This window comes from Pristiophorus japonicus, chromosome 13, assembly GCF_044704955.1.
Source record: "Pristiophorus japonicus isolate sPriJap1 chromosome 13, sPriJap1.hap1, whole genome shotgun sequence".
NCBI classification, from domain to species: Eukaryota; Metazoa; Chordata; class Chondrichthyes; family Pristiophoridae; genus Pristiophorus; species Pristiophorus japonicus.
Genome location: NC_091989.1, coordinates 115453687 through 115478415, shown reverse-complemented (window position 1 = coordinate 115478415; position 24729 = coordinate 115453687). Strand labels below are relative to the sequence as shown.

The 24729-nt window shown below is 46.4% G+C and overlaps 1 protein-coding gene across 6 annotated transcripts in view; it reads right to left on the bottom strand.

Annotated features, from left to right (window-relative positions):
• The window catches only part of nlrc5 (NLR family, CARD domain containing 5), a 198200-nt gene that overhangs the window by 44597 nt on the left and 128874 nt on the right, over positions 1 to 24729 (bottom strand). For all 6 annotated transcript variants that reach the window (XM_070896896.1, XM_070896890.1, XM_070896892.1 and 3 more), the window contains 9 exons: positions 24359 to 24442; positions 23901 to 23987; positions 20699 to 20779; positions 17159 to 17200; positions 16865 to 16948; positions 13564 to 13647; positions 12318 to 12401; positions 5839 to 5922; positions 3044 to 3133 (listed from right to left, as the gene is read on the bottom strand). In XM_070896896.1, coding sequence (XP_070752997.1) covers positions 3044 to 3133; positions 5839 to 5922; positions 12318 to 12401; positions 13564 to 13647; positions 16865 to 16948; positions 17159 to 17200; positions 20699 to 20779; positions 23901 to 23987; positions 24359 to 24442 — 720 coding nt within the window. The remainder of the gene's footprint in view (positions 1 to 3043; positions 3134 to 5838; positions 5923 to 12317; positions 12402 to 13563; positions 13648 to 16864; positions 16949 to 17158; positions 17201 to 20698; positions 20780 to 23900; positions 23988 to 24358; positions 24443 to 24729) is intronic.

Genomic DNA, 24729 nt, shown 5'->3' with positions numbered 1-24729 from the left:
CCAAGGCTCGTTCGAAATTGGGCCTCGGGGCCTGATGTGAGTTACTCCGGTGAGCTGAAGGCATCTGGCGGGTCACCCGAGGCAGCTAAAGGCCAATCTGGACCGAGTTGCGGTGTCGACCTCAGATAGGTAGTGGGAGGCGAACGTGGGGGGAATGAGTGTGGGCCGGCAGTGATATGCAGTGGAGCTGTGGAGCTTAAACAGGTGCTAAGCCTCTCTTTAGCATATGCAAAGGGCCCAAGGCCTGTTTAAGGCGGCCACCAGGGATGCCTGAATCAATTTGGCATCGGATGTATTTCAGGTGCCTTTGGGGCGCGGGACATCGTCCTTGAAATTGGACCTTAATGCTCCGTCTCGCACTCGTCACATGCCCAGCAACCACCCCCCCGCAGCTTAGATATCTTAAATGAATAATGCCATTCTTTAAATAAATCTGTAACTTCGAATGTTCCTGAAAACTGGGCACAGCCGCTGAGCATGTCCAATACTCGAACAATTTAGTGCCAGTGATCAAGTTCAGATCAGTGCACGGATTCTGAGTGAGATGTCCATTACTCGGGTCAGGCCGATGCTGATCTGTTTAATTGATTTAGATGGAGGACAGCCATTGGCTGCATACTCATCTAGTCCCTGATTGGCTACTAGGCTCACTGAGGTGTATTCAAATTCTGTTTCCAGTTAGTTGACCATGGGGATAGCAGGGCAGGTAACATTGTGGGTTCCCAGAAATTCCCGGCCAAAACATTTCCCAGGAAATGGCCAGACTTATATAATAAAAAGGTTCTTTCGGGGAAAGTGAGCAGCGGGGTATGATATTGAGTTGTATAGACAAGGAAACGCCCTGCTTTGATTCACAGGTCTCAAATTTGAGAGCTCCCCCCGCCCCCCCCCAAAATGAGAAGTATTGGTGTTTATGCATTGGCAGGGCTGTTTCATACAGTTGTTTCAATGTTTCATTGACTGACCTCAGCTGGAGCCATGATAGATCAGTTCAGGACCTGGAATGTCAAGGACCTTCATGGACAACCCCAACTATTTGTCCCACCTGTGAGAGAGACTGGACCATACAGCCACCTAAGAACTCATGTTAAGAGTGGAAGCAAGCCTTCCTCAATTCTGAGGGACTGCCTATGATGATGATGATGATGAGATCACTTCAACATGGCTTCAGTCCCTCAGGAAATACAATATCCGAGGCTGGCTTCTACTCTGTGACCCCCATGGACACTAAGTCACGAAGGAGCCAAGCTTGACTGCGATCCTATCCTTAATTATGTAATAATACAACTTCTCTCCCCACCCCCAGTCAAACAGGAATAATAGCCGCTTGGTCGGGGCACCAAAGATTTCGAACCATCCCTCAGAATGAGGCAGTGACTTTAGGACAGGAGGCAGGGAAAGGGGAGAAAACTGTGAGGAGGGACGGAGGAGAGCATGACCAACTTCCTCTGCACATCCTGCTATTTTGCTGAGAGGCACTCACACAGGATGGGAAATAGTGCTCGAGGAAACGTTATAAAGAGCGATATTGGGCCTCATAAACCACAAGATGGTGGCTAAGTGGGTTATTCTGCCTGCACTTGGTGTGTCATTTCCTTCTGTAGTAACCATAGGGCTCCATCATGAATTATTTTTAGCCCGCAGCCCAGGAGCTTAGAATGAAAAAACTGAAATGTACTTCATACACATCATATATAAATGTAAAATTATATAACACAGAGCCATGGAATCAGCAAATTAGAAAGTAAAATAGCAATGTTGTTAGAGGTGAAGGGCCTTGTCTGTGGATTACAACAAACATCAGCCCCACCCCCACCCCATTCTTCTCCGAAGATTGAGCTTGCCAGATTAATGAATTAGAAAAAGTGGAGAGAGCAATGGGAGAGATAGGGTTCAGAAAAAGTAAATCTAGAGTGAGAATCATAGAATCGTACAGCACAGAGGGGGCCATTCTGTCCACCGTGCCTCTTAGGTGTCAAACCTTATGTCCCATAATACTCCTGTGAAGTGCCTTGGGACATTTCACTACGTTAAAGACGCTATATAAATACACGTTGTTGTTGTTGAAAGAGCGATCCAATTAGACCCACTCCCCTGAAACTGGAGAGAAACACCAGCAAAAAGGAACAGAGAGTTGACAAACCCTTCTCTCCAAAAATCAACCAGGACCTAAGAACAAAAACAGTGACTGAGCCAAGAGCACGATGCTAGAATGAGAGGGATCAAGATGGAGTTTGAAAGAGGGGGATCTGTGGGGAGAAGATCAGGAGATGCCACAACCACACCGTCTAGGCACGAGAGGATGGGCTCTAAAACAAGCTTAATTCAGTCCTAAATAATGGCTACTATATAAAGGATAGGTTATTGTGGATGCAAATCAGTTTAACAACCCACGGACCTGACTGCTTATTCCACAATTACCCATCACTCTCCCGCTGCAACATATAAAGGAGACATGTCCTTTCAATATCGAGTTCAACAATTTCAGACCATAACCTTGGCCCCATTTTTCCCAGACAGCAGGTGCTAATAATGATTCTGCTGTTGCCATTTACAGCTCCTCTAGACCCATTTTGTTTCTTTACTTGTCCTATTACCATCTCCTTTTGTCTTGCACCATATCCCTTTTATCATTTAATCTCTCCTGCTTTCCACCCTATCACAGACCTTCTCTTTTGTTCTTTCCTCCCCCCTTTCCCTGCCTCAGCACTTGTCTAAAACCCGTTACATCCGTAACATTTTCCAGTTCTGATGAAGGGTCATTGACCTGAAACATTAACTCTGTTTCTCTCTCCACAGATGCTGCCTGACCTGCTGAGTATTTCCAGCATTTTCTGTTTTTATTTCAGAATTCCGATACCCACAGCCTTTTGCCTTTTGCATTCTGTTACCCTACATGTGATGGCTTTGTTCAATAAATATTACATCGTGACATTCTGAAATGTTATTTTCATTTCATTTTTCCAACCAATTCCCATCAGCTCGTGGGCAAAATTCCCCGAATACTTGCGTAAGAAAAATAACAAAGCAATATTTCACTCACTTTATCTCTTCCAGTCTGGTACAGTTACTGAGCCCTTTTGCCAGCATATTTGTCCCAATCAAACCAGTAGCTGTCGGGATTCTAGACAAGCTGAAAGAGCAAACAATACTCATCAGACACCTTAGCGCTTCACTTAATCCTGACAACAAATCCCTGCTTCCTAACTGGACGATGTCAAGCCTGATGGGCTATCTAAACTGCTAGGCACTGTTGGTAATCTGTGAGTTGGAGACCTCATTTCATGTTACTTGCTAAAGACCCGGCCTTCATTTTGTGCAACGTGAAGGGGAGGACCGAAAAGGTCACACTGGCAGCTGGCTCAGTGGCACTGGCATTGGTCAAGCAGCTCTCTGTAATAGCCGAGCAAGTATATGTGATTGTAGAAGAGCAACTGGGGATGGGCAACAAATGCCGGCCTTGCCAGCAACTCGACCTCTAGACAATGAATGAAACAGAAGTATCAGTGCACGATTTAATGACATTCGAGAACATTATCACATGAAATTATCATTCTGTCAGTGCAGCTTTGTTTGGAGATAGTTTATAGGGAAGTGTAACACCGGCAATTATGGATGGTTGTGAACAGCAGCAGATGAATGGAGGGATTCAGTGAAACTAGAACCGTGAGGGACTGAAGCCCAAGAGTAAACTCCAGCCTCATGCTGACTCCCATTTTATCCGGATTACAGTCTCAAGCAAGTGAACGCAATGCTAAGGTCAGGTAAGTCCGTGGAACTTCAGGAACCGAGAATAATAGTGGGGGAATTTTAACCCCTCAAAAAACGGTTGGGTTTGGATCGGTTGGGAGGTTAAAGAATTAAAAATCTGAATCCCGACCCCCAACCCACCCACTCCCAGATTTAACGGAGGCGGGAAGAGGGCAGGCAGCCAACCTAACAGTGGGAACATTGCCACATTAAATATTATAATGAGGCTGCGTGCCTCATGGTGATCCACCATTTTAAATTTACCTGTGGGCCGGGGGATTTAGCAGCCTCGGGAAGCCCACTGGCTAACGGGAGGCAAGGACTGCTCAATCCAGGAGTTCAGTGCCCTTTCACTTAGCTCTAATTCCAGCATACCTGCCTTGCCAACGCCCCGCGATCAGACACACCCCACTCTTCCGATCTGCAGCCTCAACTCCCCCCTCCTCCCTCCAGCCCTCACCCCCTCGACAACCAAAGCCCCCGACCCCCCCCGACAATCTATAGCCCCCTCCCTCCTCTGACAATCTATAGCCCCCTCCTCCCTCCGACAATCTATAGCCCCCTCCGACAATCTATAGCACCCAACCTCCCCTCAGACAATCTATTGCCCCCGAACCCCCTAGACTATCTATAGCCCCGACCCCCCCGACAATCTATACTTCCCCCCCCTCGACAATCCACAGTCCCCCCCCGACAATCTATAGACCCCCTCCCGACAATCAATAGTTCTCCCCCCCCGACAATCTATAGTCCCTGACCCCCCCCGACAATCTATAGTTCCCCCCCCCCGACAATCTATAGTCACCCTCCCGACAACCTATAGTCCCCCCTCCGACAATCTGTAGTCCCCCCGACAATCTATAGTCACCCTCCCGACAACCTATAGTCCCCCCTCCGACAATCTGTAGTCCCCCCGACAATCTATAGCGCCCCCGACAATCTATAGCCCCCCCGATAATCTATAGTCCCCCCCGACAATCTATAGTTCCCCCCCCCTCGACAATCTATAGTCCCCCCCCGACAATCTATAGCCCCCCCCGACAATCTATAGTCCCCCCCGACAATCTATTATCCCCCTCCCCGACAATCTATAGTCCCCCCCCGGACAATCTATAGTCCCCCCCCCCGACAATCTATAATCCCCCCCCTGACAATCTATAATCCCCCCCGACAATCTATAGTCCCCCCCCCCCCGACAATCTATAGTCCCACTCCTCCCGACAATCTATAGTCCCCCCCCCGACAATCTATAGTCCCTGACGCCACCCGACAATCTATAGTCCCTGACCCCCCCGACAATCTATAGTCCCCCCCCGACAATCTATAGCCCCCCCGACAATCTATAGTCCCTGACCCCCCCGACAATCTATAGTCCCCCCCGACAATCTATAGTCCCTAACCCCCCCGACAATCTATAGTCCCCCCCCGACAATCTATAGCCCCCCCGACAATCTATAGTCCCTGACCCCCCTGACAATCTATATTCCCCCCCGACAATCTATAGCCCCCCCCCGACAATCTATAATCCCACCCCCGACAATCTATAGCCCCCCCCGCCGACAATCTATAGCCCCCCCCCGACAATCTATAGCCCCCCCCCGACAATCTATAGTCCCCCCCCGACAATCTATAGCCCCCCCCCCCGACAATCTATAGCCCCCGACCCCCTCGACAATCTATAGTCCCCCCCCCCCCGCCTCCCCGACAATCTATAGCCCCCGACCCCCTCGACAATCTATAGTCCCCCCCACCCCGCCGACAATCTGTAGCCCCCGACCCCGCAGAAGATCCCCGGGCCGGCTGAAGACCTGCAGCCCCTAATCCCCTCCGAGTTTCCCCGGCCTCCCGATGGCCTCCCCTCCCCCACGATCCCTCCCTCCTCCCCTGCAGCCTGGTGCTGCAGACCTACCCCACCTCTCCATCTGGCTGGCTGTGGGAGGGAAACTGAGATTCAAAATGTTAATCAGGCCCTGTCGTTAAATTCGGTAGGGCCTGAGGGAAACTCGTTCCCCAGTTTTCTGAGCGCATTGCAGCCCCCGCCCCACACAACCCACCCACCCAGCAACAAATCTGATCTTGGATTCATACTTGATCTTCTTCAGCTGTTCGAACCCGGACAGGGTTTTCCCCAGTTCAGTTGCTCCCTCCTCTCCCAGTTTGTTTTGTGACAAGCTGAAATGGAAGCAAAGGAACAGACTCGTTAGCGGCAGAACCTCACCTTTAAGCAGCGGTGTAGATTTTGGACATTACCGGCTGGCCTTAACTGAAAATTCTATGACCAGATTATCTATTTTAGTGGTGTTGATTGATGAGACGTTAAACAAAGGCCCCGTCTCTCCTCTCAGGGTGGACATAAAAGATCCCAAGGCAGTAATTAAAGAGCAGTGGAGTTCTCCCCAGTGTCCTGGCCAGTAATTATCCTTCAGCCAACACCTAAAAAAATAGATAATCTAGTCATTATCTCATCGCTGTTCGTGGGAGCTTGCTGTGCATAAATTGGTTGCCGCATTCCGTTCATTACAACAGTGACTACACTTCATAAAATACTTCGTTGGCTGCGAAGAGCTTTGGAATGTCCCTGTGGTTGTAAAAGGAGTGAAAGAAATGCAAATAATTTCTTTCTTTTCTCTCCTTCACCTCACACCGGCATCAGACACGGATTAGTTTATGCAAAGACTCTCTCGAACTCGAGCAGAGCCAGGCTGTTGTTGTGTCTGAGGTAATGGGCTCGGTTTTAATACACAGGGAGTGATAGCCCCAGCAAGTGGATTCTCTGTGGCCGCAGCAGTGCCTAGCCGCCTGGAGAGGGGTTGGAGCAGAGAAGATTGAGAGGAGATTTAATAGAAGTGTTCAAAATCACGAGGGTTCTGGGCAGAGTAGATAGAGAGAAACTGTTCCCATTGGCGACAGGATTGAGAACCAGAGGACACAGATTTAAGGTGATTGGTAGAAGAACCAAAGACGAAGTAAGAATAAACTTTGTTACGCAGCGAGTGGTTGGGATCTGGAATGCAATGCCTGAAAGGGTGATGGAGGCAGACTCAATCTTCTCTTTCAAAAGGGAGTTGGATAAGTTCCTGAAGGAAAAAATTGCAGGGCTCCGGAGAAAGGGCGGGGGAGTGCGACTAGCTGAGGGTTGGCACAGGCTCGACGGGCCAAATGGCCGCCTTCCGTGCTGTAACCATTCTATGATTCTAGTCAGCCGTTATGTCTGCCTGATGGGGAAGAGTAGTTCACAGTAAGTCCTCCAGTGGCCCGCTGATCAAAAGAAAACAGAATACTCTGCTCAAAGCCTTTATTATAACAGCAGAAAAAAACTTTCATTTCCCAATCAGACCGACCAGTTCCAAGCTCGCCAGGTTCAGTCTCTGTGTGCACCATTTTTATTGTTAAATCAGACAGAAACCCAGTGCAAATTGCTGCTGTTTCAGATGGGGGCGAAGACTTTATAATGAACTTTTGCCAGTTTTGCCGAGGGTCTCATTGAAAGTGGTCCAGGAAATTTTGCCGGAGCGTAGCAACTGGCATGACTCACTCACACCAGAATTGCCTGACACTCCTGCGCTAGAATAACGGCATACACCACAGATGCGCCATTACAGTGGCACAATTTGCCAGGAAATGCCGGGCCACCGTGCGTTGGTAAATGAGTATCTGACGGTGTCATTTCAGGGCCAGTGTGAATAGCCATTAACAGAGATTCCAGAACACATCCACTTGCAGTGCAGCCCTCACTGTGTAAAGACACTGGAATCCGGTTACCATGATCAGTTTGGACCGGTTACAAACGATCGCTCGGTCAGAAAGTGGCAGTGACGAAGGTGCCTCAAAGGACTGCTGTCATCTTCTGACAGAGCGGCGTCATCGAGTGGCTCAACAGCACCCATCAACACTTTAACATTCACATTTTCACACAGCCGACTAGTGGCCCCGCTCCACCGTTCACCAATCACTTTCGCATTAAAAAGTTAATTTTCATTTTGGCCTTAGGCTTTTTGACTGCTTCCCATTCATTGCGGAGAGATGCTCAGCACTCACAGGCCATTTAAACAGCGGAGGAACACACCGTGACTCTGAGGCTGTTTACTGGCCAGTTGTGTGAGCTGCAGGCGAGTGTGGCTCAGAGCTGTTCAACAACACTGTACACTGACACTCTGAGGCAGGAAACAGTGGGGAGTCCACCACAAAACTGATTAGCACAACTGACCTGTACTCACAAAACATGTAGGGGCCAAAATTGCCCCCTTTTTTAAGAGTCGTTACCACCTAAGCACTTCAGTCGGGACGGAGGTCCTGACATTTGAGAAATTGCCCTCCTTTATTTTTGTGGCAGTGCACGCTACAGCCCTGCTCGTCTTCCCGCCCTGTCGGGCACGCGCTGACCCCTTGCCTACTCGCGTGGGAAATTGCCCCGCACGAGTGGATCGGCCGCAGCTCGGTGCCCCCGACAGCTTTCCCCGGCCGGAAGCTGCTTGTGACTGGGCAGCCCGTCCGCCCTTGAAGGTGAGGGCGCACCGCCGTGGCCGCCATTTTATTTTAATAGTTGGCTGACTCTGAAGTCGTAAGCGTCACTCCGCTGTCCGCCCCAAACACCACTCGGAGAAAAAATAAACTTTAAAGACCTCAATTTCGCTCGACTCTCTGCCTATGGATTGGGGCGGAGAAAAATCATTTATATTGGTAGGTGCGCCCAGTTTCGGTCGGGTGGGCAATTTCGGCCCCGTAAACTTAAGACAAATGGGTTAATACAAGCAGGATTTATGCATTACGTCTGCAGAATCACTGCACACAGGTTCCTCTTTATTGCAATGACGGTGAACACTCTTGCGGGGTAAGCCTGGTGGGCAGATTATACATTTACTTGATGCTCACATTGGGTCGAGAGCTGGGCTGCCAATCTCACTACTGCTCCACCAATCTGTGCCCTGTCTACAGGGTTCAGCCAATGACACTGAAGAACTGACAGCCAGCCTAGGCGAGCCAATAAAAAGAGATGGAGATTGTGGGAGGGGGATACTCATGAATGAAATCAATGGACGTTTGGCAGCTAGGCAGGTGTATGGCACATGGAGTTTGACGCAGAAGTGGGCAGTGACAAGTAACAGTGCTAAAAATAGCAAATGCAAAGTTAGAAATATATCATTAAAGTGCAGCAGGAAATGGATCTGGGTGTACACTTCAACAGTGAAAATGTCATGCTTTGATGTGAGCGAAACTGTCACAGCAAATATCCAGATGAAAACATCCAGGAAGTGACGTTGACGCTTGACAGAGTTATATACGCCCTCAGGGCCTCCCACAGCGCTTTACTCATTCATTCATTCATTCATAGGCAAGCCCTCGGAATCCAGAAGTGAGTTATTTGGTGGCTGAACAGTCCAATATGAGAGCCACAGACTCTGTCACAGGTGGGACAGATATTCGCTGAGGGAAGGGGTGGGTGGGACTGGTTTACCACACGCTCCTTCCGCTGCCTGCGCTTGACCTCTTCACGCTCTCGGCGATGAGACTCGAAGAGCTCAACGCTCTCCCGGATGCACTTTCTCCACCTCAGGCGGTCCTCGCCAGGGACTCCCAGGTGTCAGTGGTGATGTTGCACTTTACCAGGGAGGCTTTAAGGGTGTCCTTATAATGTTTCCGCTGCCCACCTTTGGCTCGTTTGCCGTGAAGGAGCTCCGCATAGAGCATTTGCTTGGGGAGTTTTGTGTCTGGCATTCGAACTATGTGGACTGCCCAGCGAAGCTGATCGAGTGTGGTCAGTGTTTCAATGCTGGGGATGTTAGCCTGGACGAGGATGCTGATGTTGGTGCGTCTGTCCTCCCAGGGGATCTGCCCAGTTGATCCTCGCCACACAGCACTGCACCCCAGTCATCAAGATTCACGGCGCGGCCCTCGACAACGTGGACCATTTCCCAGACCTCGGGAGCCTCTTGTCAGCAAAAGCAGACATTGATGCGGAGATTCAACACCGCCTCCAGTGCGCCAGTGCAGCCTTCGGCCGCCTGAGGAAAAGAGTGTTCGAAGACCAGGCCCTCAAATCTACCACCAAGCTCATGGTCTACAGGGCTGTAGTAATACCCGCCCTCCTGTATGGATCCGAGGCATGGACGATGTACAGAAGACACCTCAAGTTGCTGGAGATATATCACCAACGATGTCTCCGCAAGATCCTGCAAATCCCCTGGGAGGACAGGAGCGTTTACTGACAATGAAGAGTATTGAAATGTAGTTACTGTTGTAATGTAGGAATCGGCATTGCCTGTTATTGAAACTGACTGAGTTTCATTTTCATTGATATCAAACGTAATAAAGCAAAACGACAGAGCATTCGTTCATGCTTACATCTCCCTATCTGCTATTGGCCCACTACACTCCCTCTTCCCACTGCACCAATCAGCAGAGCTCCACTGTGCTGCATCAAGAGTGCAACGATTTCAGTCTGGACCTATCCCTGTAGCCTCCATTCCCAACTAGATGCTTATCCAGCTCCTTTTTGAAGGAGTTAATGGGCTCAGCCATAACTATTTCTGCTGGACTTCAACACTGGAGTGAGGTCGATGGACTCATCAGATTCACCATTTTCCTTCTTCTGAAACTTAAACCAATTTCGTTTCAAGATATAAAAAGCAGATATTTTTCCCCGGGGATCTTGTGATTTGGTAAATATTATTGTATGTATAATGAGGATGTGGAATGGGGGCAGGGTAAGAGGGCAGAGGCATATGTCGTGTTTATATTGGCAGAAAGTGGGTCATGCCCAGTGTTCCTGATGGACAAGGCCACCCACCCAATTCCACTCGAGTCCATTTATTGATGACAGCTTGAAGAATGCAAATGTCAGATGCCCAAGAGCAGATAACCTGCTCGGAGATGGTACAAGCCACAACCTAAAGTACAGGACTTGAAAAATAAAATTAGAATTCAAAATGTCGGGGAATAACAAAGCTTTGAAAAAAATAGGGATATAAAGTTTCTCTCATCTTCCCAGACATGTATTTGAGTCCATTCTTATTCTGTTACTACAGTAGTTGACGCGCTCATCACTTGTTAGGAACATGAACCTGAAACGTCGGTGCTTGGGAAACAGACGCCTGAGCTGAAATATTTGCCCAACATGGAGAGTTGGCTCCCTGTTGGACAGTTCAGGATGGCCACAAGGTGGTGCTCTAACAGCATGCTTTGCACACAATGACTGCACTTCTGGAAATACTAAACAAAACCTTTGATTTTATTATTTGAAAGCAGAAAATGGAAAATTGGACCGGTGGGTTTGCCCTAGTGTTGTTCCTGGTGAGTCAAAGGTCAGAGAGAGAGAGAGACGTGGTCAGAGATGGTGAACTAAGTGCTGAAAAGGCAAGGAAGGGCATTAAGGATTATGGGAGTAGATGGAGTTAGGTCACAGATCAGTCATTCTCTAACTGAATGTCGGAACAGGCTTGAGGGGCTGAATGGCCTGCTGCTGTTCCTATGTTCCTAAGTGAATGGTAATTGATTGGTTCCTGAGAAATTTGAACCAATTAGTTTACACAGAATTTACAGCACGAAACAGACCATTCGGCCCAACCAGTCTATGTGGGTGTTTATGCTCCACACAAGCCTCCTCCCACATTATTTCATCTAACCCCATCAGCTTATCCTTCTATTTTTTTCTCCCTTGTGTGCTGATCTAGTTTCCCCTTAAATGCATCTATGATATTCGCCTCAACTATTCCCTGTTAACCAGGTTAAGCGGACAATGGCGATGTGGTTTCATTGATTGTTGGGAAATTTGAGGCAATTAGAAAAGCATATCAGATTTTTTTTGCGTGTGTGGAGCAGGCACTTTTAAAGTGTAGTCTCCAGTGGGGTATATTTTACCAGTCTCTGCTCCCATTGCCGAGCAGAGATCTGAGTGAGAATCCATGATGCAAGTTCACTCAAATTAAGCTCTAATGGGAACACTTTTAACATATGATTAGCGGTCCTCCTGTGGCATTTCTCAGGTGAGTCAGATGATATACCGTATCATTCTGCTGCTAAAAAATGAAAGACATGCAATTATATAGCGCCTTTCACAACATCGGGACGTCCCAAAGTGCTTTACAGCCAATTAAATACTTTCGAAGTTAGTCTTTGTTGTAATGTAGGAAAGTGGCAACCAATTTGCACACAGCAAGATCCCATAAATGGCAATGTGACAATGACCAAATCACCTGGGGTTTTTTCTGGATGTTGGTTGAGGGATAAATATTGACCAGGACATCAGGGAGCATGCCCCTGTGGAAAGAGGTGCTGTGTTTTAGTTGACTGGTCATTATCTAATGTCCATCAACTGGGGAGATGTTGAGTGAGCGAAGGCTACAGTGTCTCCCAGCAAAGGGAAGGAATTCCAAGGGGGAGAGCAGCACCCATATGGTCCCCGAACTTCCGGGAGGCAGGATCCAGGGATTATCAGCGGTGTTAAGGGAGCAAATGTCAAATGAGGTGGCTCAAGGGATCAAGAATATTTTGTACAAGGAGAAAGTTAACTGAGCACCCACCAGAAATAATAGAACATAATAATAATGTCAAATATAAATCAAACGTACTTTATCTCCTCAATGCTGCGACATTTGCGAAGTCCCACAGCCAGCGTCATCATCCCGGTGGTACTTATGTTGATTGATTCAAGGCTGAGAAAGGAGACAAAATCTAACTGTGAGCACAGCAGCAACTTTCTAAGTATAGGAGAACCTGTCGGCAGTCATTATCAGAGTGGATGGCTTTTGTGCTGAATTATTTGTGCTTGGGAAAAGTAACAGATTTTCCCAATGTTATTCCTAAAGCCAGCTAAACTGAAGGGTTTTTTCCCCCAGAGTGGGGAAGGAAGTCAATTTTAAAAGTCATTCGGAAAAAGCAGACATCCCCAGCCCATCCTACTGCCCCTTCCAGTGTCTGCTTTCAGAATGAGACCCAAGGCTTGGGCCAGCTCACCAGGTGGTCCTCTGGGCTGAGGCACACATGCCTCACAGTGGGCAAGAAAAGAATAAATAGCCAACTAATGATATAACGATCTGGTACATGGACTTTATGCACAGTGCAGAGCCCCAGAAACCACACCAACAGGGTATCCCTGACACTCTGTGACAATCACACACCTCTTTGAAATCACACCCGCTATCTCCCCTTCCCCTTAATTGTCTTCCCTTCTCTCTGAAAGCTGGTAACTATTTGCTAGGGTACAATTCCACTGGCACCAACTGCTCTCCAGTACCTCAACCAAATGGCCATTGCCATGTGTGAGGCTGGACATAGGGTATTGGCAGACTGTTAGGCCATAGGGGCCGTCACAGCTGAGCCTGGTCCTGGTGTCCAATATGTAGGAGACATCAGATAGCAATTAGCTGTCTGATTTACCCCCATCCCTCATGCTCCTTAGCTCAGTAACATTCAGGCCTAAAATAGCATCTCTACCGATGTCATAGCAACTCAGTGCAGACTGTAGAATAACAGCAGAACTGCTCTAGATTCACACGATGTAGTCCATTTAACCAGTGAGCCACCGATTGTAATGTCTGTAGCTCCAATGTCTGTGTTACTGCAGCTAGTGCTGTTTAATAAAGAGCAGGTCACCTGACCAGCAGGTCAGAAGATTCTGGAACCTGCAGCCATCTTACAGGTTGTGTGTTGTGTGCTCTCCAAAGATATGAGGGAGCTACATATCCCTAATTGTATGAACATTTTATGAATCAATTTAATGTAAAATTGGACAGATTTACAAAAGGCTTTCCAATATCCTTGATGGCTTTAAAGACATTCATGAAACGCCAGTTCACTAGCCACTGCAGAACTTACCTAAGCTTCCTCAGCCCCTGGACAAGATGAAAGATTTCAACCACTGTCTCTGCTCCCTTGTCGCCAATGTTGTTTTGGCCTAAACTGAAAGTACATGAGAAAGATCTGTAACTCCATATTCCAGGAGAGAGTGACATCACTAACAAGCACAAACACCATCACAGCACAATCATTGACATCCTCCTGCAGTAAATCAACGAGATGTTTGTGGAGGTCAGACCTGCACCCGGGTAGCATTTACTAATTGTCCTGGCCATCCTAATATCAAACATACCCGAACTTTCCAGTGACTTCTGCTCAGCGGCACTGGGTTATGGTCACTGAATAAGTATCTGGGTATTGCAGGTCACTATTCTGTCTATTTTTCTTTCCTGTAAATCACTGACAACCACCTCGACCTCGGAGGCAGTGCCATTGCTAGCAGACAATCCCTTCCAGCGATACCTTTCTTCTCCTTCTCTGAAGGAAGCAGTGCAGTTGGTGGAAAAATGGCTGCCATTTAGTTGCTCTTAGGGACAGACAGATGGAAATAACCTGAGATCACAACGGAGAGAGATGTTAGAAAGACTTGCACTTTAAGCAGCACTTCACCGTTCCTCTCTGAAACATCCCAATTCATTCTACCCCACGCAGTGAATTCATTTGAATGGCAGCAACTGTTGTTAAATATGGCAGCCATTTTTCACACACCCTACAAACGGCAATGTGAATGACCAGCTTTTCTGTTCTTGCTGGTGGTAGTTGAGGGAGGAATGTTGGCCAAGACATCAAGAGACTTCCTTGCTCTTCAATTCTGTAACAACCATCTGAACATGAAGCGAGGACTTTGGTTTAATGTCCCATCCAAAAGACGGGACCTCCGGCGATGCAGCACTCCCTCAGCACTGCACTGAACTAGCAGCTTATAGTCCTGGACTGGGACTTAAAGCCACAACCTTTGGACACAGAATATTAAAATTACAGGTAAGTTAACTTGATACACCGAAAGAAGACGCTTGCGGTAGGAGGGACAAGGCCTACGTGGATTCCTGCTTCAAGCAGTATCACAATTTAATTCAGTGTGTGATATCCAACAGCAGATACCCAGCACAAGAGTTGGAGAGCCAGCGAACGTCAGAACCTTTACACAATCAGAGTTTTGCTAGAGTAACATACAAAAAGTCTGCAGGTTGCTCAAAACAATACTGACAACAGCACCGGGCTGGGAGTAATACAACTCGTGACACCTGTGTGTAATACACAACCACAGGCTCTCTCAATATACAGCAAACTCTTATAAAAATTGGGATTAATCCTGAATTTCCTTTTGCCATTTTTGTGGACTGCGAGGATATTTTTGCTTAATTACATGAGGCAATATTAAGGTAACTGGTTTGATCAGTTCCTAAGCCTGATGTGAGGGGATTAGAGCTGAAATAACCTCATTTAAGGAGCACTCCTACCAAGATTACTATGGGATGGATGTGTTTTTTGCATATAAAGATGTAAATCACAAGCTAATAATTTGAATATTCCACTGGCGTTATTCTGGTATTTTATTGCTGGAACAAGAGGAAGCAGTGCGAAGGACAGAGATGGACGTTGACTTGGAGGCATCAATACTGGTTACACATAAACTTTCAACAAGGTGTCATAGTGAGGAGGTCATCGGCAGGGCCACTGGTTCACAGTAACAGACTACATCAAATGTTTTAATTATGTGAGGTCCCTGGATTCTTATTGATGTTTGGGAATTTATATATTAGCATGGATAGAGGATTGGCTAATTAACGGAAAACAGAGAGTCAGGATAAATGGTTTATTCACTGGTTGGCAATCAGTAACTAGTGGGGTGCTGCAGAGATCCCAACTATTTACAATTTATATTAACGACTTGGAAGAAAGGACCGAGTGTAACGTAGCTAAGTTTGCTGATGATACAAAAATGGGTGAGGAGGACACACAAAATCTGCAAAAGGACATAGACAGGCTAAGTGAGTGGGCAAAAATTTGGCAGATGGAATATAATGTTGGAAAGTATGAGATCATGTTTGGCAGAAAAAAATTAAAGAGCAAGTTATTATTTAAATGGAGAAAAATTGCAAAGTGCTGCAGTACAGTGGGACCTGGGGGTACTTGTGCATGAAACACAAAAGGTTAGTATGCAGGTACAGCAAGTGATCAGGAAGGCCAAAGGAATCTTGGCCTTTATTGCAAAGGGGATGGAGTATAAAAGCAGGGAAGTCTTGCTACAGTTATACAGGGTATTGGTGAGGCCACACCTGGAATACTGCGTGCAGTTTTGGTTTCCTTATTTAAGAAAGGATATACTTGTTTTGAAGGCAGTTCAGAGAAGGTTCACTAGGTTGATTCCGGAGATACGGGAGTTGACTTATGAGGAAAGGTTGAGTAGGTTGGGCCTCTACTCATTGGAATTCAGAAGAATGAGAGGTGATCTTATCAAAACATATAAGATTATGAGGGGGCTTGACAAGGTGGATGCAGAGAGGATGTTTACACTGATGGGGGAGACTAGAACTAGAGGGCATAATCTTAGAATAAGAGACTGGCCAATTAAAACTGAAATGAGGAGGAATTTCTTCTCTCAGAGGCTTGTAAATCTGTGGAATGCGCTGCCTCAGAGAGCTGTGGAAGCTGGGACATTGAATACATTTAAGATAGAAATAGACAGTTTCTTAACTGAGAAGGGAATAAGGGGTTATGGGAAGCGGGCAGGGAAGTGGACCTGAGTCCATGATCAGATCAGCCATGATCGTATTAAATGGCGGAGCAGGCTCGAGGGGCCATATGGCCTACAGTTGCTCCTATTTTTTATGTTCTTATGAATTGAATTTTACAATTCCACCCTTTTCTTTATGAAGAACAAAATTAACAAAATGATTTTATCCATATTACACAACACAGAGAGTTCAAGCTCACTTGTAGGAGGTCCATTTTGTGTATGGTTTTATATATGTATATATCATACACACATATATGGATATACAAACACAGCATATTAGAATTGTTCTCGTTCACAAAATAATCACTCCAGTAAGCGATGCAGCCCATATACAAAAGACTGTGGGCTGTCACTGTATCATATGTCTACCAGGATGGTGGAAGGTGAACTAGGTGGTCCTCGGTCCTTTTAGCCTAGCAATTCCTGTGTTCTTGTGGGTTTGAGATGCAGCCTACAAGCATGTTCACACACACACACACACACACACACACACATATGTATATATATATATTATATATACACACACATATATATACATAGATATAATAACGGAAAGGTACAATTAAGTGCGAGACTTACTGGAATTCCAACAGGTGCGGACATTGTTTAATGGTGGGTAAGAGATGAAGAAGTTGGAGTGCTTCGATTCCACACTCGTACAAACTGGAAGTTAGCAAACGAGAAAGACATTTATTTGACACTCTGGAATGTTACGAATAAACAATTCATCCCAAGCAATCTAATACTCTCGCGTAAATCCGCCACAGATCAGCTGTCGGTATATTAGGTCATAAAAGGAACTGCAATCGAATATCCTCAAAATGTAGTTCAGATAATCAAAGTCTTTTACAGTAAATCAAATGGAATGGTTACCTGATTGACCGCAGAGAAGAGTGCTGCGCTGTGGTGTCGATTCTGATGTTGGAAGGAATCAGAAAGAACTCAGGTCACCTTTAGTTACTGTGTACCCCTGGAGTCAAGAGGAGCCCTGAATACTAGTCATTGTGTAACGCTGATGGGCCATGTTTCTCCATGGGTAGTGCCACAGTGTGGTTCAATCAAACACAGACGTGGCCCCGATTTTTACTCTAGGGGATCGGCAGCTTCTCCCATTAGCGCCCCCGGGCGCAAACGACCTTTGGCCCAGGTGTGGCACCGCCACCGACTCACGTAAAATTCCGTGGAGGTTAGCGGTAACCGGTAGCGCCCTGTGCCTCTGCGCTGGCAATAATGACTTCACCACTGTGCGCAGTGACCCGTTTTTGTCCCGGAGTGAACATTTAGTAACGCCCCCTGAAGCTGCCGCGGGCGATGTCCACGACAGCTTCACGGGGTGTGTACCGGGGATGTAGGCCATTCACAGGGCGAAAATTAAAGGGGAGGTGTGGCAGTAAAAAAAAAATGGCTGACTTACCGGTCGCAGCCTTTTCTGCAGATCGCAGTGTCCATGCCGTGACCTTGCAGCCCGGTGCTCCGCTTGTGTGCCCATCAGCTGCCACGGCACCCCGCTCCCTGGTGGTCCAGCGATGGCCCCGTTTCCCGCCCGCAGAGTCGGCAGCTTGGCCCTCCCCTTTAATGGACGGCGGGGGAGGGCCCTCTCTTCCTGCCAGCGCTACACATAACGGTGGAAGGTTTGCGTCCCTTTGCGCCCCGCCCTCACCCCAAGAAGAACTGCAGCACGAGATGTTGCGCCCTCTCGGGGATGGTGAGCCCAATATAGCTGGCGGGGACTCCTGCCTCGAGGCTGTACTTAATTTCCCCCTGCAGGTGATTTCCCCGCTTAGACCAGAGTTAAAATTACAGTCCGGTCTCAATGATGGCACTGGGCCACAACATGCCTATATAAAGGACCCTGTTTGCTCTGGCCGGGTATTTACTGCAGGGCTGGAGCAGCGCAGTGTAGAGCTCTATCATTGATAACGTTTATCCCCACACACGTTTCTAGGGCTGTGGGTTCATTACAAACCACATCCTAATTTTAGTTGTGAGTGGTACTGGAATTGCCATCAGAATTTTGGCCAGTCTGATTAGATGCACTTAGCTGTTGTGCTTCTTTCAGTACTGGGAGCGGAGAACAAACATGTTACACATTATTATAATAAAATCCGAGTTGCCCTCCGCTCCCCGGTCACATGACTACTCCACTGACACCTGACGTTCCGAGGAATACCGAAGGAAATGTTTGTTTGTGAGAACCTATCATAAATGCATAGTCAACATCGGACACATCATTATTTGAATGCATCAATATAACATAGAAATAAATAGGACATTCTCACTTCTAAAATGTTCATCGTACATGTTTAACTCTCTTCAGAAGCAGATGGTGTAAGATCGTTATTTCCTACATTCATTTCTATTGCTTATTATATTATATAAACTGGAAGGAGAGGAATGTGGAACCAATGTTTGAAACACAGTTTCTCTATCCAGCCGATTCTCTGTGCACAACCAGATAAGCACACAAGAATTAGGTGCAGGATTAGGTTATTCGGCCCCTCGAGCCTGCTCCGCCATTCAATGAGATCATGGCTGATCTTCGACCTCAACTCCAGTTTCCTGCACTGTCCTCATATCCCTTAATTCCCTTAATATCTAAAAATCTATCGATCTCTGTCTTGAATACACTCAAAGACTGAGCTTTCACAGCCCTCTGGGGTAGAGAATTCCAAAGAATCACAATCCTCCGAGTGAAGAAATTTCTCCTCATCTCAGTCCTAAATGGCTGAACATTCTGAGACTGTGACCCCTGTTTCTAGACTCCCCAGCCAGTGGAAACATCCTCCTTGCAGCTACCCTGTCTCGCCCTGTAAGAATTTTGTATGTTTCAATGAGATCACCTCTCATTCTTCTAAGCTCTAGAGAATATAGGCCTAGTCTACTCAATCTCTCCTCATAGGACAATCCCCCCATCCCAGGAATCAGTCTGGTGAACCTTTGTTGCACTCCCTCTAGGGCAAGTATATTCTTCCTTAGGTAAGGAGACCAAAACTGTGCACAATACATAGAAAATAACATAGAAAATAGGTGCAGGACTAGGCCATTCGGCCCTTCGAGCCTGCACCACAATACTCCAGGTGTGGTCTCACCAGGGCTCTATGTAATTGCAGTAAGATGTCTTTACTCTTATACTCAAATCCTCTTGTAATAAAGGCCTACATACCATTCTTAATTGCTTGCTGTACCAGCATGTTAACTTTCAATGATTCGTGTGCAAGGACATGCAGGTCCCTCTGAACACCAACATTTTCCAATCCCTCACCATTTAATAAATACTCTGCTTTTCTATTTTTTGTACCAAAGTGGATAACTTCACATTTCTCCACATTATATTCCATTTGCCATGTTCTTGCCCACTCACTATATCCCCTTGAAGCCTCTTTGCATCCTCCTCACAACTTACATTCCCACCTAGCTTTGCATCATCAGAAAACTTGGATATATGACATTTGGTCCCCTCATCCAAATCATTGCTATAGATTGAGCTAGAAATTATAAACCTGATAACTTAGTTTACTTCCTAAAAATGGGATATTTACACTGACACACCTTGGGCTGTTCCACCTCGCGATTTCCTTCATTGAAGAATATTGCGCTCCACCATCTGAACTGTGTCAGGAATAGTTAATGGACATGCAGTGCATGCGGTCGAGGGCATATACCTTGGGGCTGAAATTGCCCGCGCTGGGTTTGGGGCGGTCAATTCGAAATAGATGGGTTTTTGCGCCAATGCAAAAAATGTTTGTTGCGCTAACAGAGCATTCACGTGTCGTTCGCACATCAGTGCGCCGCTGATGATGTCAGCGCGCCACTGATGATGTCAGCGTAATGTGGACGTGCCGCATCATGCTGACATGTCACAATATCCCTCCCATTCTTTTAAAGGGGAGGGCCGCTGCGAACTCTGATGCCTCTTTAGTGGCGCCCACAGGGACCACCAGGGAAAGTGTCGGTCAGGCCAATGGTCTGAATGAGGAAACTGTTCTGCATGTTGGCGGCCCGGCCACACCAGCGGCCGCTAATGTCGGCCAACAGGAGAAAAATGGTGGCCGCCGGGCTAGCACCTCCCCTTTAAGGGTGGACGGGGCGCTACAGCCATCACAGCGTCTCACACCAGGAAGCTTTCGACGGCATCGCCCCACGCCAACTTCGCATCCCTCAGTGTGCATGCGCTAATCGTGGGGCATGGTGCAAACCACTTTTTGCTGGCGAAGCCCCGGGGGAAATTCGGGGGGGGGGGGGGGGGCGCACTCTGCCAGCCTCGTCTGGGTGAAAACCCTTTAGCGCCCTGTTAGTGCATCCCGGAGACGCTAATGGGCCTTTCTGAAAGGGCCGATTCTGGCCCCCTTGTGTAATATTTCTGATCACGTTGGGATCAGCTCACCCTCGATATAACATCACCAATCTCCATACCTGTCATAATCAGACTGAGGGGCCGGAGGAGATCGGCAATCATTGTCCACCAGCCTTATTAAAACGTTTGTGTTCTTTATCCTGGAAAAATAAGTTTTCATTCTCATCAGCTTGAACAGAATGCAGATTCTCAAACAGGACAGCGAGCTTGGATTTCTTAAAAAAAAAATTCTTATCCAGCAATCTGGGACTGAAGTGAGGGTGACAACAGGAGGCCAGCCATAGCAGAGTTTATTTTTAAGGTAATAATTTGTCAGTAAATAAATAGCAGTAAACTCCAGAGAAAGCCTCTTGCAGCTCCTTCACATTATTTACTGCCGCGTAATCCCCAGTGAACCATCTCAAGGGGCTGACCTCACCGGAGGCAAGTGGAAAAGAGGTGACAAGATGTCTGTTGGCAACGTTCGAGCTGAAGCCAGGCTGAGTGCCAGTCACCACACCGATACCGGGGTTCGAGGGTTACATTATGAGGACAGGTCACATAACCTTGTCTTGTACTCCCTTGAGTATAGGGGACTGAGGGATGATCTGATCGAGGTGTTTAAAATTTAAAAGGATTTGTTAGGGTAGATACGTAGAAACTATTTCCTCTGGTAAGGGAATCAAGAACAAGTGGAACGTAATCTTAAAATTAGCACAAAACCATTTAGGAGGGAAATCAGGAAGCATGCAGAGGATAGTAGAAATCTGGAATTCTCTCCTCTAAAAGGCTATGGATGTTGGGACAATTGGAGCTTTCAAGATGGGATCAACAGATTTTGTTAGGTAAGGGTATCAAGGGATATGGAGTTAAGGCAGGTACATGGTTTTGAATTGCAGATCAGGCATGATCTAATTGAATGGCAGAGCATGCCCGAGGTGCTGAATGGCCGACTCCTGTTCCTATGGTCCTGGCCGAATGGACCCGCAGTGCAATTTCCTGATTGGTCAGCTATCCAGAACCTCTCCAGCCACTGAGAAAGGCCTGCTGACAATTGAAAAAAAATCAAAATTCACAAATTTCTAATGACTGTGCATGCACATGTTGCACACACTCGGCTGTTTATGGTGAATCTGCCACACATGGTACATGAGGTGGATTCCACATCAAGGCAGCACCAGCGTGTTACAGAACCACTTTAATAGGGACAGTTTCGCACAGTACAGGTGGCATCAGTCTAAAGAGGTTTGATATGGTTTCACTTTCCCTTTTTGTTTCACCTCAAGCCTCCGGAGATCACCACAGGAATCACAAGTACCACAAGACCAAACTATTTCCTAAATATTGCGATTCATCTATATATAAATACGTATTATTATTATCCAACTGCAGTTTGAGGAGAATGTCCCTGGAATAGGCCAGACTGCCCCAGCACCAGCTCACATTCTCTTTCACATTTGAAGTGTGAAAGTTTTCAATGCAGATTTTTTTTGAAAATAAATGATTATAAATTTGGGAGACCAAATGCAATGATAATGTCATTATACAAGCAGCCTCTCAGCTATTTACCAAATGGGACTTGTCTTTTAATGGAAGTACAAGTTCTGCAAATTTGTTTTTCCTGTTACCTGAACTGTTTAATCTCTGGGAATAAATATTCCAACGTGTTTCTGTATTACTGATACAGGGTGCTTTTTTCACTCCAATGTTTTTTAAATTCTGGCAGTTGTATAGCTTTTTACTACTTTCCTATTCAGAAAACATATTTTCATTCAATGGGAACTTGTGAAATATTGCCGGTTATTTTAACCTTGGGCAATAGTGTAAAATGGGCGATATCAAATCAGCTGCCAATTATACATGTCTCCCGATTTTAAAAATTTCGGGAGAGATATATAATTGCCAGCTAATTCGATATTGCCCATTTTACACCATCACCCAAAGTCAAAATCATCCCCATCGCATTCTTCCTGCATGGCAAACTCCCGATCCCACATTCCCAGCAAGTATCAGGGAATATACCTTTACACCTAACCCCCCAGAAGTTGCTAAAATGCATGGCTTGCGAAGCTGTTACAAGCTGGATGCTATGGCTGTCCCTGAATCTAGAGGTTTATTTTACTTTGTGAAATGGTCAACGATTCCTGTTTTAACCAGTTTATTAGAACAGCTTTTTAACTGAATTATTCAGCCTTGTGTATTAAAACAAATGCCAGACAGTCGAGGAGAGGGGAAGCAGTGTACTGGATGAGTGCCCTGTACTCTCCACTCTGGGAATTTGATTCAAATCCAGCCCAGAACGACAGGATAAAAGTCTCCTTTCTGTCTTCAGTTGCAAGACTCCTAAGTGAAATTAGTTTGGATAATCTCACGCCATGTTCTAAGTAGGTACAGATCCACAGAAAGGAGGAATGTGGTCCTAACCCAGGACTAGCTGGCAGTGGCACTGGCACTCAGTGAGAGCACAAGGGAAGCAGGCGTGGAAAATGGAAAGTTCACACTGCACTTTCTGAGAGGCACTTTTTGAAGTTCTGGCAGCTTCCCTCCACGTCTGAACAAAACTCTATCTAACTTGGATTGCTTGACGCTGACATGACGAGAATGGGGCGGATACGTGTCGCATTTTCCAGAGTTTCTTTCCCTTACTGGCTCTGGTTCCTTTTCTGTTTTTTTGCCTCTCCCAGGAGATGACATGGCTGGCTGTGGTGTGTAGGACGTGTCTAGTTAGGATGTTCCAGGCATTATGAGGGTGAGGCAGGCTTGATAGACCAGTTGGTCTTTTCCTGCCTGTCACTTGCATACGTTCATATGGATTTCCCATTTACACCCAGCCCGATTTTATACTTGTTGACTTCAATGGAACCAATTCAAAATTAGGTGAGGTGCAACATGGGCACCTGACCCTACCCACTCCATCTCAGCATCTACCTGGTCAATCCCCTTCAGAATCTTGTATGTTTCAATGAGATCACCTCTCATTCTTCTAAACTCCAGAGAGTATAGGTCCATTCTACACAATCTCTCATCAGAAGACAGCCCTCTCTTCCCAGGAATCAATCTGGTGAATCTCCGTTGCACCATCTCCAAGGCAAAGCTGACCCCAGATGGGTTAGGTTAAAATCGGGGGTTAGGTGTGAAAAGAGGTCCAATTTCCAGCATTGCTCACCTCAACCTCAATAAAAAAAATGAATAGCTAAACGTATAGTCCCATTAATGACAGCACAATATTTCAATCAGACAGCTGATTGAATAATCTATTCCATTCAACCAGTTCATACTGACCTAACGTCTGCAATGTTTGGGTGGGTACAGACACACTTCATTACAAGATTAGCAGCATCTGCACCGTGTATCCACCACTCTTCAAACCTGAAATAAAAACCAGAATCAACATGGCCAGCATTTACATTTCAATTTAAACACTACAGATTCTTACATGTACAAGTGCAAATGGGATCTTGAACTGAGATTCCTTCAATCCTTGACTGTTGGAATGTTCAACGTACTGGTATATAAAAGGAGGAAAAATAACAAAAAGGATTCCCTGGATAATTCACAAGCAGGAGCCCGAGAAGTCTGGTCAGAATGAAGTCAAAAGACCAGAAGACGGACCAGTTGACAGGTATGCAAAGCTGAATATAGCAGAGTCAGTTCCGTTAGGAAATGGGGTGGAAAGTGTAACAGTTTGAAAATAAAGAACACTGCACCTTTCCTTCTACTGTCGGTACAAATATTCTTACCTGACCGTTAATGCTTTAGAGCAAGACTGCAGTGCCACAAAGAGATATTCCACAGCAACCAGAGAAATCCCATTCTTCTGCAGACTGGAAAATAAAACAATAATATTCCAAATAACGCATTCCACAGGAGTTGGAGGATTAACCAATGGGAACAGTAGCATAGTGGTTATGTTAGTGGACTAGTAATCCAGAGTCCTGGACTAATGATCCATCAAGTTCAATTCTCACCATGGCAGCTGGGGAGTTTAATTTCAATTAAAACAAATCTGAAATGAAAAGCTAGCATCAGTAAAGGTGACCATGAAACTACTGGATTGTTGTAATGTCCTTTAGGGAAGGAAATCTGTCGTCCTTACCCAGTCTGGCCTACA